The sequence below is a fragment of the Sinohyriopsis cumingii genome, unplaced genomic scaffold (genome assembly GCF_028554795.1).
Source record: "Sinohyriopsis cumingii isolate HCF-2022 unplaced genomic scaffold, ASM2855479v2 utg001348l, whole genome shotgun sequence".
NCBI classification, from domain to species: domain Eukaryota; kingdom Metazoa; phylum Mollusca; class Bivalvia; order Unionida; family Unionidae; genus Sinohyriopsis; species Sinohyriopsis cumingii.
In genome coordinates this window covers 395,521-413,971 of record NW_028315988.1, presented here as the reverse complement: position 1 = coordinate 413,971, position 18,451 = coordinate 395,521, and the positions used below count along the sequence as shown (strand labels likewise).

Sequence of the window (18,451 nt, the reverse complement as noted above, 5' to 3'; positions counted from 1 at the left end):
AACAGTGCCGACAAGAATGATACGGTACTAAACGTTTCTTAAAAATGCAACTTTACAACTTGCTAATATAAATCTCTTGCTAAGTCATAAACAAGAATAGTAAAAATTTGCATGATAGTACTTGAGCCGAAGCTACATAGAAAATATACCAAAGAAAATGTGGTAGTACAATAGTTATAACTTATACACAAGAAATTAATAATTCAAATACCTCTTCAGCTGAAGATGTACAAGTCATAGATTTTATTGGTGTGGTCCCTCTCAGATTTACATCATAGAGGTGACCCCCTATTGTCTAAAATTAAAGGGCTTTTATGAGTTTTTGTAGTTTTCCCCTATATATCTTTTACTGTAAAGTTATTTTTATTAATTTCGATTTTATTAAATTTTGTTCTAGGTTTTATGCACCTCCCTAACTACTGTATACCTGTTCCTTGATCTCGGATGATCTTAGAGTTATTTACAATATAACTCAGTTTTGCAGCATGACATTACATCAGAATCGTAAATCAATATTAAGTAAATATGCTTGATTGGAGTCAATGAATATTGTTCGCCCATCATTCATTCTTTATGTTTCATGCATTCTGTTGAGTGTACTTAAATATTGGATTTTATATTTCAAGATTTATTGTGAATGTAAATCGCAATTATTTCTCCACTTCGTTTCTGCGTAACTGTTCATCGGCCTAATATTCAACTTTTAACTAGATCTCCAAATATATGTGAAAGTCTAATTGCTACGTATGATATTATCACATCGTTGCTGATCCAGATTCTTCTTCTTCTTTTTCTTCTTCTTCTTCTTCTTCTTCTTATTATTATTATTATTATTATTAAATACTTTGCTAAAGTACAAGATCTACATCATGGCGAAAATGGGTCGAGTATCAGCCAGATTCTATCCAAGTAGGTCACATAACATGGTCGGGACAACGGCATTGTATTTAATATAATCATTGGATTAGCTGTTATGAATAGTAACTGCAATTTTTGCGTATAGTCTGGTAACATAACCCTTTTATTCGACCCAAATGAAGCGTGAGCGAAGAAAATATATAAGCTGAAGACTGGCACTGAAATTTATAGGGTAAAGCATCAAGCCTGACCAATTGCACTCAATTTCGTTTTTTATCGCACGAGATTGATCTCTTTCGGGCTTGTTTTACGTCACGCGCTTATGTGACTGTACGAACTGTAATCAGAGATGGTAATTTCAATTGCTGCCTGAGACGAAAATATTTTTTTTTTCTTTAAATGCTTCATTATTTCATTATTTGATACATAAATGTGATCTTTGAACTAGTAATGATGAAACATGATTTTTTCTACAAACCGTTAACGACGCAATCGAAAGAAGCTTGAACCCTTGTAATCATATACTTTCCTCGTTCACTGGAGATCGTTTCCTCACATTAAACCCTGTTTGAAAAGACATAAATAATGATAATATTTGTTTATACCTGATTCGATTAGATATTGAATACGGTTATTATATTACGCTGGCGGGAAGGATATTAAGACGTTCTTATTTTGTTGTAGGACTTGTCTCTTAATATAACAACCCACTCTATTATTACCACAGGCAAATATTACGTCTTGAACTCTGTCGTATCATTTGCAGTCCATATCTTCTTCGATGATGCATACAAAACTGAAATCACCGATGGTAAGAAGAGCGTTAGATTGAATTCATATGTGAATGATCTACTAGAAGTTGTCCAGGAAACTACTGGGTACGTTTGATTTTATCGAGTTTAAAACAGACATAAAAACATTTCCCCATCCTTTCTGTGAAAGCAGCTCCAGCAAATGCATCAGTATTTTAGAAAGAGCCAAGCTCTAATTATGTTTTGCCATGAATTGCGCTTAGTGTTAGTTAAAGTTTACGTGCTTTTCTAAATATGATCAAAATATACTCAGTGATCCTTTACGTCGTTTCACCAAGGTCCGAAAATGCTGGACTTATAATTTATTCTTTAAGGAAATTGTATTTGGAGACTCATTTAATCATTGTTAGTCTGTGCGCTATAATGGTATTCACACTGAGATGAAAATCTATGTTTCCATTCTGCCGATTAGCGCATTGACTGCATCTTGGCTTTTTGTGCAAATTTTGGTATCAGAGAAACTTTCATTAGGTCCATTTATTGACATATTAACGTCAGAAAAAGCTGTATTATTTACCTTATCTACAGCGTTAATTATTTACTTAATATGGATGTTGGCTCTACCAAAATGACTAGACACTTTCATAACATTATGTATATATGGATGGAAGGGTCTTTGGCAGGGTGGATTTCAGTAAGTCAGGATGACAATGAATTGTGCATGTATCAATATTTATATGTGTACATTTGTGCTATTCAATTCCTATCATAGATTTAGCATATATTTTATATTTACAGAGACAATACCTGTTTAAAATCGAAATTCCAAACACACTACGGAGGAAGACTGGACTGGATTTTACCGAATGGCAACAAAATGATAGCCCATCTGAAGAACAAAGAAAAGATACGAGTTAGGAAAAGATGGAGTCAGGTTAATCCATTTTAAATTTCCAAATATATATTAATTCTCAGAACACATACCATGCTGACATACTTTGATATAAACTTTGAAACTAGCCTTCTTGAAAAAAACAGATGGATTATTCTTCAATGAGATAAGATTGCGAAGGAGCAAATGAAGCTCTTTTATGCTACTCCTATTTCAGGAATGACAGAAGAAAACACAATTTGATCTAATAACAGCTAACAGTGTTTGCTTTTAGAAAATAATCGAATCCTGCATGATAGGTAAATGCGATATTTAGCAAAACATTCACAACAATTCAAGCGAACGAATAAGAAAACGTTAAGTGTTTTAAAGGAAAGCAATCTGGAGGAACCAAGTAGATGTTTTAAATCCCCTCTCTGTGTCAGAGTTTGCCAGAAATGTAAAGGTGGCAAATATAAGAATTTTGGAGTGGATTTATAATATGGCTTTTGAGAAGGCAAACGTCCCGATGAATGTATCCGTACTCTCAAGTGTCTGAATCAGGATGGCATATTCTAAGCAAACATGACAGCGATTACTAACTTAAAGGTCATGTTGGTGGCTTTTAGTCAAATTACAATTACTGGTTTTATTGTCTCGACGTTACATTACGTTTTATTATTAAGGTCTTGATATAACTTTGACACCTGACAGTAGTTACTAGCATTAAGGTCTCCATGGTGATTCTGGCACATTACAATTGGTAGTAGTATTAAGGCCTGGGCGATGGCTTCCACACATTACAATGGTTACTAGTATCAAGGCATTGATGTTGACTATTACAAACTAATTTGGTTACTAGTATTAAGGTCTCGATAGTGGCGTCCTAAATTACAATTGTTACTAATATTAAGGTCTCGATGATGACTTTCATACGCTACATTGAATACTAATATTGAGGTCTCGATGGTGACTTTCATACGCTACAGTGAATACTAGTATTAGGGTCTCGATGGTGACATTCACACAATAATATAAGTATTAATATTAAGCTCCTGATGGTGAATTTAACACATTACAGATTTATCGTACTATAAACACGTGTAGTGCAATAAGCCAAGGGTAACAAAAAAGATCGAATTAAAAGCAGGTGGATATTCTTGAATTTGCCTGTATTTTTAGTGGGCGGCCATAATGGAACGGAAACTCTAACTAGCTAGATTTTCCAGGGTATAAAGCCCGATTTAAAAAAATATATTTACGATCCAAAAATGTACGTTGTACCTTTGTTCAGATTGCATTTGTATCTGCATACCAACAAAGTTTACTATAATTCCGCTCTAGCAATGTAAAGGAAAATAGTTATTTACAGGAGGATTGCACACAAGAGAACTTAACTGATGTAAGAGAGTCAAAATGCAGAAGAGAATTTCCTAAGCGGGCGTCATGTCTAGAACAAAATAAAAGATATCCTATATGAATGAGTTATGTAACCGATAATAAAGTGACAAATGTTTTATTTAGGTGATGTACATGTACTATTTCCTGGGGTACAAAATCTTGGGTGAAGCAAAGAAAACTGTAAAGAGCATCAATGAACTGGCGCAAAGGTTAGAAAGTGATCCAAGTCTCAGAGAGCAAGCAAGCAATACCTTTATTCTTGCTTTAGATGGGGATGTTGATTTCAAACCAGAGGCAGTGAAATATCTGCTGGACAGAATGAAGAAATATCCCAATGTCGGCGCAGCATGTGGGAGAATACATCCAACTGGAAATGGTAATTTAATAAATAAGTTGCTGCTGATTTAGTATGACAACCAGTGAGAAGAAATCATGACATGTTTCATCCATTTCATGTTTTTATATAAAGCCGTCAGAACTTCTGCCTCGACTACTGTCTCTTCCAAAGTCGAATACAATGTTCAATTAAACGTGACATTCATATCGCATAGTATGTGTCTATTTCAAAGCATGAAGAGGTACTTTAAAAATGCATTTAATAATAATAATAATAATAATGACATAAATGATAATACTAATAATAAGAATACTTACTCCATATCATTGCTATCGTATAATATCTAATTGAATATTTACTGGATACAAAAACATCCTCATAATATCAACTAATTAGGTGAACATCGACCTTTGTAAGAAAATTGATCCTTTGAAACAATCCATGATCGATAATATTCATAAAACTGTTTTATCCATTACATCATCGAGGCTTGGCAAAGTTTAGAAACGTAACAGCCGATGTTTCATTGCAGTCATTTTCTGCTTATAAAGTCAAACTCAGACGAAACTCAAATTCCAGTAGTTCCCATAAATACTTTTCTTGCTCTGTGGCTTAAATCCTGTAGCATCAACCAAAGTTGTTTCTCTGGTACAGAAAACTTAATTTACAGGTCCAATGGTTTGGTATCAGAAGTTTGAATACGCTGTTAGTCACTGGTTACAGAAAGTGGCAGAAGATAAAATGGGATGTGTTCTTTGCAGTCCCGGTTGTTTCAGCTTGTTTCGTGGGTTATCTTTGATGGACAAAAACGTCATGAAGGTTTACACTACCCCACCCACAGAAGGAAGGCATCATATACAGTATGACCAAGGTATATATCTTCTATAGAGTGAAAAATATGATTATTGTAGATTCATTATTGTTCAATCGGTGAAATTATGTAATGTTATTAACTACAATGTAACCGGGACCAAACACTTTTGGCATTTGAACTTTCCTCATACTAATACCACTTCCGTATTCCAGATAATTAAGATTAAACTATTATTTATTATTATAGTTAATACATCAACTAAAGTGTCACAAAAATATGTTGAACGCACATCTACCACAACCATAAAATATTGACTGTTCCTGGTATCCCGGTAAGAACTATTGACCCAGAGGAAGCTATTGTCAGCTTTCTCACATACCCACAATGACCGAGCTGGAAACTTAAAATCACACGCAGGTGAAATGGCAGTGATCGTAAAAACTAGCGCTTTAGCCTACTTGGTCGCTCGGATTATTCTAACGGTATGTTAACAGATATATACTGTCTATTAAATATTCAGTTCTAATGTTGTATATTTAAATTCAAGAAAATTAACCGTTGCAAACAAAACGCAAACTCATCTCACTAGAAGACAACATAATACATGTGGCGATAATAAGATTTCTTTAAAATGCATGTGCAGTTAGTAATACAATTAAGAGTGTAAAATACTTTAATTACAGGCTTAATGTGTATTGTTCTAGACTTCATTCCATCGAAACATCCTAGTTATTGGTATATCACCAAGAAGTTATACAATATATTTCACACAACAGTTGTACGTCTCACACGATAAAAGTTGAAACATTTGAATAGAGTATGTTATTCCCCACTCACTGACACTGACAAAGAAAGCACGTAGGCCATATAGGTGACCAGCACAATACATCAAGTGTGCTATTTGTACGTTATGAGTGATGGTACTTTCCAAAGATGCGTTTGCTATTCCAAGACATGTTCGTGGAGATTTAAATCCACTTCCACATCGGTTGTTCGAGATATAAAAAATGCAGCTTTAAATAATATTTTTGGTCAACTGCCTGCTAGCTGTAGTGCTCCGAATGATATCGTCAATGTCATCATCCATTCCAAAATGTGTTTGTTTCATAACCTTTCTGCCTCCATATTTCAGCATCAGTCATGTCCATTATTATATTTAGCAACTGTTTTGTTTTTATCAATTAACAAGTTATACATTCGTCTCTTTTACAAATATTCAATCATCATTAAGATAGATCTTAAAGTTATTGAATATTTCATTACATTCTATCAGAAGTATGCTGTTGGTTTGTATTGGATTAAATGTTTAATCAAATTGCAGTGGTCACGCAATAGTTTCCTAAATGAGTGTCTTGGTCTGTGGACATTGTAAAGCCTTTCACACCTGCAGAGTAGAATGCAGTTGTTGATAATTGTTCAATTATCGCCGACTTCAACAGAGTGATGCAAAACCGATAACAACTTCACAACTTCAACTTCACAAATATTTAAATATGTATTGTCCACGGTATAGCTCTCAGCTGATAAACGTAGAAATATGCACTAAAATTAATGTTCTGAAGATTTCATTTTAAAATTGTTACACATTCTGCAGCCTATTTGATGCCAGCTACATGGCAATGCAGCACAATATCCAAGCAGGACGCATTTCGGACCAAACGTTCGGCTATTTCATTCTGTAGCCAGAATAGTGCGTTTTGATTACAGTCAGAATGGTTTTGTTGGGACAACATTACGTGGCCAGTATACTGGGAAATATTGTCTGAAATACACGGAGTTTGAAGTTTCACTGTTTCTATATTATAGGTGAGGATAGGTGGCTTTGTACATTAATGCTGCAACAAGGATACAGAGTGGAGTACGTGGCCGCCTCTGATGCACTAACAGAAGCCCCAGAAGGCTTCAATGAGTTCTTCAACCAAAGACGTAGATGGTCGCCGTCAACCATGGCCAATATATTGGATCTCCTTCTTGACTGGAGACATGTCATAAAAAAGAATCCCGACATATCAACAATTTACATATTCTACCAGGCGTTTCTGATGTTTTCATCCATTCTGACACCTGGAACAATATTCCTCATGCTAGTTGGTGCGATTAACACGGCCTATTCAGTGATAGATCTATGGGTTGTACTTTTGATAAACCTTATCCCACTGGTTGTTTTTATTGTCCTTTGTTTTAATGTCAAATCAGAAACTCAGGTAAGTCCTTTGTCTCTTTGATATCTTTCAGACGAGTCAGGTTTTTCATTTTGATTTCAAGAATACTCAAACTAGTGATAGCTATTTTCAATGCATTTACAACTTTTAGTAGTTGTTATGTTATTTAGGTGGGGAAGATATATATTTAAATGTAAAAGATTGCTAACTAGTTCTTTACTGAGGGTTGAAAGTTTCTAAATTAAGGACTTAAACGTAAATATCACGCTGAGAAGAATCATTGGGATTAAACGATTTGCCCTGATAGTATGGCATACCTCCGTTATGATTATATCAACAGTTGTATTTAAACTTTACTGAAAATAAATATCACTAACAAGCTTTGCATAATTGAACATGTTTGTCAAACTATATAAATGCAGGGTCACTTCTTATCACAGAACCACGTGCAAAATGCTACAATATACGATTCATTTGATTACATGTAAATTAATAATGGTGACATTATAAACACAACGATGTTTCTTTTTCCAAAGCAGAATTTGCTATCCAATCCAGTCCGAACGGTTTTGATGTACTTATGTTAAAGTAATTAAGACCAAACGAACATTATTGTTTCGATATTTTATTCATTCTCGTTAACGATATCTCGAAATAATCTGACTCTAATATGAAAACAACACATGTCCATTGAATAAAATTAGCTGGTTTTATCTTGGACATTTTATAAAACTGGCATTGATCAGCTTTCACATTGCCCGATAAAGGTAGAGTTTGCGTTATAGTATTACAAGGGTACCACCTTGGAACAAAAATTATCCTTGGGTGCCAGTGGGAATTAGAATTACGGCCTCCACCTTGAACGTATGACCCATCAGGTACAATAGAAATATAATATGGAAAGGTTCATTGGATTAACGTTAGTATGAACCAAACCAAGCAATGGAAATTAACAAAATTATGGGGAATAAGGGGAAATGAACATTAGGCTGTGCAATGTAATATTACAAATGTCCACCTATAGACCAACCGATAATCACCCACACTTATTTTTGAACGAACAGTCTTAACTACAATGACCCACATCTAATAACCAACACCCACACTTACTAAAGGATGCTCCATTACTGGCCAGAACCTAAGCTGCTTACTATCCAATACACAATCTTACTGATTAGCAGTCATACATACTGATCATTGTCCATGAATGCAATCTAAAACTGTGCTACCAACCAGCACTATTATATATTGGCCAGCATATACAGTTACTTACCATCAGCCACAGCTACTGATCAACACTACCTTATTGGCCATCACCCACACCTACCAACCATCATCTACCCGCATTAACCGACGTGTAGAGTTTCTGACCAGTAATTACACCATTGTACCAGTAATGCACCTACTGATAATTATTGGCCAGCACATACACCCGTTGGTTAGTACATACACATGCTTAACTTCACACGCGTTTTATGACCAGCATCCCTACCTATAAGCAAATACTAAAGGGTATGATGTTAATTTATCGGATACAGTAACAACGGGTAAAATCTAGTGTTAGATAAACACTCACCATGACCATTCAACACTCACCATTTTACAGGCAAAAGAGAGGAAGGGAAGTACCTTACACAGACTACTGCCTAATGGCTAAATGCATATATCCGAGATTTATGCACAAATCGCTGCGTTTGCTTCAGATTTTATTTGCGGTGTCAGTACATTTTCATTTATTGCATTAATGTTGAAAAATCTATAATTTGAGAAAACAACTCACAATGACAATAAAATGTACGTGACTGAAAGTAATTCTAAAATTTGCAAAATGTTTCAGAATTTAGTGTAGAGTATAAAGAAACGAAAACTATATTACAACCATTGATACTAAGCCTGATTAAAACACTGAACTATCACAAACGTAAGCAGATATTGAAACAAAACCTGAAAAGATGATGGCTTACACTATAGGTAGTGAATATATTTAAAAACTGTGACGGACGGTGTTGACGACTAAAATAAATCCGGACCAAAACTAAAAATTGTAGCTGAGACAAAAAAGTTGTACTAGAGTTCCGAAACTATGAGTCTAGTGGAGACTGGAAAGTCCGCCGAAATGTCAAGTTATTGCTTAGAGTAACAGTCGTACTAAAGTTAAGGAACCAATATGAAATAGAGTGGAGACTGAACAATATAAAAAAACATTTTATAATATGGCCTAAACTATAAATAATATTACAATTCCTAAATTACTATGAAATTATCAACACTAAGAAATCGTAATAATAGTGAAACTTTAAAACAAAATATAAACTAAAAGAATGACAATAAATTAAGCAAACGCAAGGGTAGTAAGGTTGTTAAGAATGAGCAGCATTTCTATTTATGACGATTTGGGTTGTTGTGAAAAGAGCAGTTACATTTAGTGAAGGTCTATATGCAATCTTGAGAGTAATGAAAACTACCACAAAGTTACAGTCCATCCCCCACCTTAATCATTTGAAAGAGGAGCTATATTAGCGTCCCTTATACACTTAAGTACAACCCAACACCATACCTTACAAACAAAACATGATGGAATGTCGATAGCTAATGATCATTCACACTTGTACCGACAAGTACAACTCGTTAATATCCATTACCCACCTACATGCATATCAGATCATTTGAAAGGGAAAAGGGTTATGTAGTTACTAACATATATAGTTATAACTAAAGATTACTTAGTATCTACACGTATGAAACCTCATGTGAAAGGGGATACAGATCATATCTTTCAGTAGCAATGTCACATATAATCACAATTCAACACACGTTGTTCAATATCCAGCCCATAAACATTTGCACATGAACTCAAGTGAAAAGGGGTGTTAGCCTCGTAATCGGTAGGATTATTAACTCGTTTTAACAAACCATTGCATGATGTCACCATCTAATAAACACTCTTAGAAACAAAACAAATGAGGATAGAGAATGGGCTCATGCGAAGATAATCTATAGGCCAATGTACATGTCCATGTCAACAAGAATTTATTTTCGCTATGGCTTTTATATAGGGACTTCATGGTCTCCTTTTTTAAGATAAGGGGTTCACTTTCTGTGACTTTGTGGAAACGCTGAGGCCTTCAATTTTATCTCGAGAATACTTTTCTTGGCTATATTATATTAACACACTTTAACAGGATTCATTAACTCTGCTATGTTGGTGTGTTCAGTTTGTATGAATTCACTCCCTTGAGTCAGGACGTTTCCAGACGGGTGCTAAGGACGAATGACGAAAACAGGCAGTCCTTCGAAGACAATACCTGAGAAGACGGGTTCTGCGAACGGATAGACTGATATGAGCATACTTCCAAATGAACACGCGATTTATGAGTTAAAACTAATTCGATGCTTTGTCTCGTGAATATAGCTACAATTACTTTTTGGAATATATTATTTAGACATTTCAGACCAATACTGGCACTGTCAAAATTCGATTTACTAACATATATAATTTGTGTCCTTTAGTAAATTTGATGCTATACCAAAATATGTATAGAATGAGTAATTGGGTTTTCTTTGCTGGTTTGAGGTCTATATTTCCACCCCGGATAGCAGACGAACGTGTCGAATATATTATTATATGCTCAGTTTTGTCTCCATTAACTTTACATTGTCAGAATCGTGCAGGATTTTACGATCTTGAACACCTTCATATTGCACGAATGTGACCGATACAGGTGCCTAAAGATAACATAGTGCATTAGAAAATACTTTGTAAACAAACCATGTACGCTTGTATAGTAGAGGCTTTAGGTTCTGGTTGACTGAATTAAATGATTGATTAAATGTGCTAATGCAACTGTTTCGTCCGTTTGAAAGTATAGATGATAAAGTTAACGGTGTGGACGAGTTCATCGAGTCAGAAACGAAACTTTCAAAAACAAAACCAACAGAATGAACGTGATACTCACCATGTCAACAACAAATTTGAGAGAATAACTGAATATACCGATTGATCATTGTAAAGGCTTTGCAGGAGAAGATTCATATCTTTTCCCAAGGAGGGTATTTAAGACTATCGTTAGTGCTAACAAGATTAAACAAATATTGCATAGAAAAGGATATTGAGGCCAAGAGCTATCTCATGTCTATCATTTTACAAGTATGCCAAAATACTAGAAAGAAAAAATACAAGTTAAGGTTTTGGTAGGAAACTAATAACCTCAGAGCCAATAGTCCAAGACGAGGAAACAAGATAAATAGAGTGTCACACTGCAGCTGATTTTCAAATTTCCCCGTGTAACTATGTTGGTATAAAATTAGGCTGGTGTTAGATGACAAACTGTATGATACAGGTCATAGCTGGGGTCCCTCCAACAGTGATATGCAAGTGACAGGGCATAAGCAATTTTTCTTAGTTGTCAATAAAAATAGTAATAGATATACTTCCATTTACGTATCCTGAATTTCCGCATATAGCACTTTCTTAGTTAATTCTTCAAATCCGACAGACATGTCCTGCAAGACCCGATAAAAAGAAATTAACCAGAATTTCGAGTAGCCTGCATTTCCAGCTGCAACACATTGCCTATATTTCATTGAATTAATCAAATGATTCAGCCCAGTTAAATTAAGAAAAGCAGAATTGAGTTGGATCAGTATAGAAACAAACTCCATGCGCATTTGTTCACAATATGACTCTAAACTTCGATTTTAAGTGGCCCAAAACGATGACTCTTTTTGAAACTGATGTAGAGCGAGCGAATAAATTTAAAGGTCGCTGGGAGGAGCTATGTGCGCATGAATACTATTATTGTGAATCGATGGTTATGAGCTTATTCTGGAGTAAAGCATACATTCAATCACATTGTTTCTTGTAAAGATTTTTAATATTAAACCTTAGGTAGATCAGAAAAAATAGCATATAATAAAAATAACAGATCATTTGTATGTGAAAGTATGAACTCGTTTGTTCTGCAAAATACTGCACTCGTAAGATCGTGCAGTATTTAGCAGCAACAAATACAGCAACCTATAATGTTTGATAGTGCTGTGGTGTCGGACAAATGTCCAAACTATACCCACTGGTTTGTCGGTGATTAATAACAAAGTTGGTTCTTGATTGGATCTTAGGTTCTGGTCATCGTAAGTCTATAGGCAGCATCAAAAGGAGTGTATTATGTATAAATAACTTGTAAATTTGTTATCCTTCCCCAAACGTTTTGTTAGTTACCGAGGATTTCAGAAATATAAAGATTATTTTGTATCATCAAACCCTAAATCTTTTTTCATAATTTTAAAGTTAGACATATCATAAAAGTATTAGATGTAAAATGCTTTCATAAAGATTATTCACTTATAACTTTTCTTAAATATCTTTCCCAAATGTTAAAAATGTGTTTAATTAGTATTTGCTAAATATTCATAATTTTGTCAATTTGAAACTTTTACTACATGTTTTCAGTTCAACTTTAACCTACTATAATTTGTGTCAGTGTTAAGTTCCGTTTTTATTCTCTACTTGTAGAACATTTAGCATGTTTAAGTTGGCAAATATTTTACTTTAAATTTGTTTACATTTATTACAAATTAGATTAGGTATAGGAATTCCTTTTGTTTCTTGGCTTAATCCAGAACTGGTTTATGAATTTTAGGATCATCTTTCATCATTTCATCCTGATTTTTAAAGTCGGAATTTTTTCCTACTTATAGCATAAGCTATAACTTTCAAATTATTCTGTCCGTTTAATTTTTGCTTTCTCATCAACAGTTTATAACTGATTCGAACTTTAATTTACACATTTAATATAAACCATACCTTTTACACTTTATACCAAATTTTAGTGCAGTCTTTACTAAAGGCAATGACAGTTTGTCATTCGTATATTACTTTGAGTCTTTAGCATTTGTCATTTCATTCATTTATTCCGAATTGATAGGTGTTTTAATCAGTTGCTAATTTCCGTAACAGTTATATAATTTTAGCATTACGTTTAGTCACGTTCATTTATGTATCATCATAAGCTGATTCCTTGATTTAGCTGTTTATAGCATCAGGCTAATTGCGTGGGTGCAGGTCAGTAGATAGTCAACAACACTGTATAATAGTGAGCGTGGTGTTGGTTATTATAATTTTGGTCAGTAAGACTACCTGTTCGACTGGAGGTGTGAATGATGATCAGTAGGTATATGCGATGGTCAGGAAATGTGGATTCCGGTCGGTAAAAAGTTGCATTAGTTAGAAAACGCAGATGCTGGTTGGTAGATATGTGAGTTTATCTGTAAGACTGTGTTAGACAATTCATATGTGCGATTGTTAGAAAGTGTATGCGTGTGCCTGTCAGTAAATGTGGATGCTGTTAAGTAACACTATATATAATTTGTATGTAATAGCCAGTATGTTTTGGAGCTGGTCAGTAGAATTGTGTATTGGTTAGCAAGGTGGATGTTTGGTAGTAGATGTGGGTTCTGGCCTGTTATGTGATGTGTGTTGTTCATTAGATGTGGGTGATCGTCTGTTAGTTTGTGTATCAGTGTGTTGTTGTTTAATTAAGAGTTTAACGTTGTTTTTTTTCTGAGTTTATCGTGGTATAAACTGTCAGTTGCCAACTCACACAGCAAATAACGCCCGAAGGGCAGAAAAAACAACGTTTAACTATTATAATTGAAATTCCAATTATTCGTTATGTTATTTTATTTGCATTATTAAAAAACAGAAATCTTAATTGAGCATAGTAATACATGTTTGGGGTTTTCTGTAACGTAGATATCTATAGCATTTAGGAGTGTTCAGCTTGATCGTAATAAGGTCATCATAATACCAGTTCTTCAACCAATGGAAGCCAAATTTATTCAATTATTTTTTTTTAACTTGTTAGATACTTCATTTTTTTTAATGCTTCCTTTGTGTATGCCTTCACTTGCAGTGTTTATCTTATGCTGTACACGTGACTCTATTTATAGAAGTGGTTATTCTTAGAAAAGTAGTTTTCCTTACAGTTCATACAGAAATAAACGCAGTTCATTTTGATCACGTGGTAACATTCTGACCAATGGAAATGTTACTTTCCTTTACCAGCTACTGGCATTGCAATTATTAAATGACATTAACATATGCCCTCGTCCCTAGACATTTTCCAACGTGGCAGTCATAATGCTAATGTCTCCGCGTTCTTAAAGGTTTATGTACATGTTAAATTTCCCATGTCCGCAAAGGAACTTACTAATATTAATTCTAATGATATTTTAGCATGGAATTCCCATAGTCATCAAAGGATCATACGTTCAGGATGGGGGTTGTTATGTTAATGCCTTTAGTCCCCCAAGTTTCATTGTTATCCCCATCTCCGCTATATCTTATAAGATGATCAAGGCTACTGCACAATAGGTTGCCAAATTTATAGATGATAATCATTTTATAAGTTTTCACATTGTTATACGATTTCCAGGCTTAGAAAAACAGAATGATTGTACAGTATTGACTAAAGACGAGACTTTATTTCTTTCTTTTACTCAGTTAACATACGCCGGACTACTATCCATAGTGTACTCGCTGGTGATGATGCTGGTTCTTATAGGTTTGGCTATTACTATTGTTGAACATGGAGTCTGCTCAGTCACGGCTATATTCTTCATTTTCGTTGCTGGCGTGTTTGTCATATCCGCCCTTTTGCATCCACAGGTAGCAACAACCAACTTATAGAGCTATCAATATTCGTCTTAGATCATGACTCGTAGCAACTGATTTTTTATTATGGTTCTTACAATAAATATCAATAATACATCTCGATAAACATTTATACATTGATCTCAAATATATTGAATAATAACACTGGACAACAAATTTTTACAAAAGTCATGTTACTGAAATAAAATTAGTCAATTCTTATCAATTTTTATGTGCTGAACACGAATATGACAGTCAAATTGCAAAATTGGCTCTAGTTTTTTTGTAATCTGCAAGAAATTAATGTTTACATAACGAAATGCATTCCAATAGTAAAAGGTCAACTGTAATAGCCTACCTATAAAAAATCAAGTCATTGACTACATCTTAGATTTCTTCGCCTGTCTCTTGTACAGCTGTTCGGGAGCATCTCTGAGGAGTGTCCAGCAGTAGTCAGCCAGCATTGTAGTGGACCATTTTCCCTGGTATCTTTGTTCCATTGTTGCGATATCTTGATGAAAACGTTCGCCGTGTTCATCACTAACAATACCACAGTTGCTAGGAAAGAAATCCAAATGGGAATGAAGGAAGTGAATCTTTAGAGACATATTGCAGCCAAGTTTCTTATACTTCATCAACATGTCTTCTACTAGTTCCTTATAGTTTTCTGCCCTAACATTTCCGAGGAAGTTTGTAGAAACTAGGCGAAAAGCATTCCATGCTTGTTTCGCGTCACCTTCCAGCAAGTTGTTGAACCGGTCATCTTTGAAAAGCTCTCGAATCTGAGGACCCACAAAAACTCCCTCTTTAATCTTTGCTTCGCTGAGTCGAGGGAATTTTTCATGCAGGTATCGGAATGCTGGCAAAGTCCGGTCAATGGCTTTCACGAAGTTCTTCATCAAACCTAGTTTGATGTGAAGGGGTGGTAGCAAGATTTTCTGAGCCTCAACCAGAGCTGGGTGTTGGATATTCTTCTCTCCAATGGCTACATTCTGCCTGTGAGTCCATTCCTTCCTCATGTAGTGCATTTCCCTTGCTCGGCTATCCCACTCGCATAAGAAACACATGTATTTTGTATATCCTTGCTGCAGTCCCATTAAAAGGGCAACTACCTTCAAATCACCACAGAGGTGCCAGCTGTACTTGTTATACTCAATGGAATTCAGTAGCTGCCTTAAGTTATCGTATGTCTCTTTCATGTGGACAGCATACGCTACTGGAATAGATGGAAGAATGTTTCCATTGTGCAAAAGCACAGCCTTGAGACTCAGTTTCGAAGAGTCCACAAATAGTCTCCATTCTTGTGGGTCATGAGTGATTTTTAAAGCATTCATGAGGCCCTCAATATCGGAACAGAATATCAGATTACTTTCCTTTCTGAAGAAAGGCTCCAATTGCTGGTGGCGCTTTCGATATGCAGTAATTGTGACATCTTCTTCTAGAAGATTCCATTGTTGGAGTCTTGATCCTAGCAATTCTGCCTTGTTCTTTGATAAGTCCAAATCACGAATCAGGTCATTTAGTTCTTCCTGTGTTATTCTGTGTGGGGTTGATGATGCACCACAGTGAAAATCTGGATCACTGCATGCTGATGGACCAGGAGAAGAACAGGTCGACTCACCTTTGTCTTCGTCAGATGAATCAAGAGAATATTCTGCTGGAGGTTCTGGAATAGGAAGTCCCTCACCATGTGGAACTGGTCTCAATGCAGACGGAATGTTTGGGTAGACTATTCTCGACTTCTTTCGCTTCGTTATTCCGCCGGAAAGAGGAGGAACCAAGCAGAAGTAACAGTCATTTAGGTGGTTGCTTGGCTCTCTCCACACCATTGGGACTGCAAACGGCATTGATGACCTTTTGCAATTCAACCACTGTGAAAGCTGTGTTGTACATGTAGCACAGCATATATGCGGAGCCCAAGGCTTGTCTTGGTCACCAACCTTGCATCCGAAGTAAAGATGATATGCCTTCTTCACTTGAGAATTGATACTTTTCTTCTGGTTGGCAAATGTCACTTCCCCACAAATATAGCAAAAATTGTCCGCGGTATTAACACACTTTCGAGGCATTACTGTTCTTTATTGTACGTAAATGGATAAAATAATAAGTTTTATGTAACAGTAGCTTGAACTGTCTCGCACAACGTCTAAAATATTTTAAATGCTGAACCTATCTGATTGGGCTTTATATAGTACACTGCTTACGTCAGCTTCAGCAGCCGCCTGGCATTAGTATAATAGGCCTACACATGTATAGTACACTGCTGACGTCAACTTACTTCAGCAGCCGCATGGCATTAGTATTGCATTGCATCAGAAAATGATGCAATCAACTGTGGATGATGTGAGCATGATGGTATTATGCAATGTTACATCATTATTCCGGATGTTGCTCAGTCCTACTGGAGAAATTTACACAGTGAAACATAGAAAATGAGGTATATGAATATCTTGAAAACGAGAGCCAATACAAATTTTTCACGGTTATATTCGTGTTCGGCACACCAAAATACTACAGATTAGGGCCTTTTCAAGTCAGTAATGATTTCACTGTTGACCAGTGTAATCATACTCATTCCTTATCTTGTAATGCATGATACAATCTTTATTCATAGACTGGACTCCATTAGGAGATATTAAGTCGTACGTATATTAACTCATTAGTGACGGAGGCATTTTTATATTCAGTTTAATTGTTATAGCCATTGGATGGCATGCTGCTAATATCTTATTAATATTTGTGGGTGAGACATAGCGGATCTGGAACGTGTTGTTATTTTTAAAATCTTTTTTGGTAACTGACACATCTTGTATAAGTACTCGTCTTATGGCTCTCTCTCTCTCTTTCTCAAACACACAGACACACCCATACGCTCATATATATATATATATATATATATATATATATATATATATATATATATATATATATATATATATATATATATATATATAATACTATTTGGTACATTTCTTGCCAGGAACTCACCTGTATTTTCCACGGATTCCTATATTTTCTTGCCATTCCTGCTACGTCGTTGATAATGGTCCTCTATTCCCTCTGCAATCTTAACGTAACATCCTGGGGAACAAGAGAGACAGCTCAAACGCCATCCGGCAAAGATACAGGAACATCTGGAAAACCACGTAATTGGTTGGATGTGTCCAGAGGTGCGCTAAGGTAGTTGGAGTAATGTCATGTCTTCAATATACTTCAATAGTTGAAATTACATCTTCTCTAAAACGTGTTTGACTGAAACACACACAGACATCCATTGCGTTTCACTGAAACACACTAGACATCCATTGTGTTTGACTGAAACACGCTAGACATCCATTGTGTTTGACTGAAACACACTAGATATCCATTGCGATAAATATATTTCTTTCTAAATTAAAGATGATCATAAATGTTTGCAACAATAAAAGCGATTGTATATGAGCTTGAAACATTTATGTTTTCATTCTTGTTCCATTATTGTTAAATTAATTTCATGTGTGCTTAACTGGAAGACCAAATGTAGCCCGTTCTTGACAAAAGAATAATGCAAAACCATGTTGTTTCGGACATACATATGGGTCCACAAACAAATATAGCCGATTCTC

The 18,451-nt window shown here is 35.2% G+C and overlaps 1 protein-coding gene across 2 annotated transcripts in view; it reads left to right on the top strand.

Annotated features, from left to right (window-relative positions):
• Positions 1 to 18,451, top strand: part of LOC149772599 (chitin synthase chs-2-like) — an 82,122-nt gene that overhangs the window by 46,152 nt on the left and 17,519 nt on the right. The window contains exons 13-19 of one of the 2 annotated variants that reach the window (XM_089947600.1): positions 1,625 to 1,736; positions 2,409 to 2,544; positions 4,006 to 4,258; positions 4,890 to 5,090; positions 6,840 to 7,237; positions 14,697 to 14,861; positions 17,827 to 18,026. In XM_089947600.1, coding sequence (XP_089803726.1) covers positions 1,625 to 1,736; positions 2,409 to 2,544; positions 4,006 to 4,258; positions 4,890 to 5,090; positions 6,840 to 7,237; positions 14,697 to 14,861; positions 17,827 to 18,026 — 1,465 coding nt within the window. The remainder of the gene's footprint in view (positions 1 to 1,624; positions 1,737 to 2,408; positions 2,545 to 4,005; positions 4,259 to 4,889; positions 5,091 to 6,839; positions 7,238 to 14,696; positions 14,862 to 17,826; positions 18,027 to 18,451) is intronic. The other variant, XM_089947601.1, reaches the window with a different exon arrangement.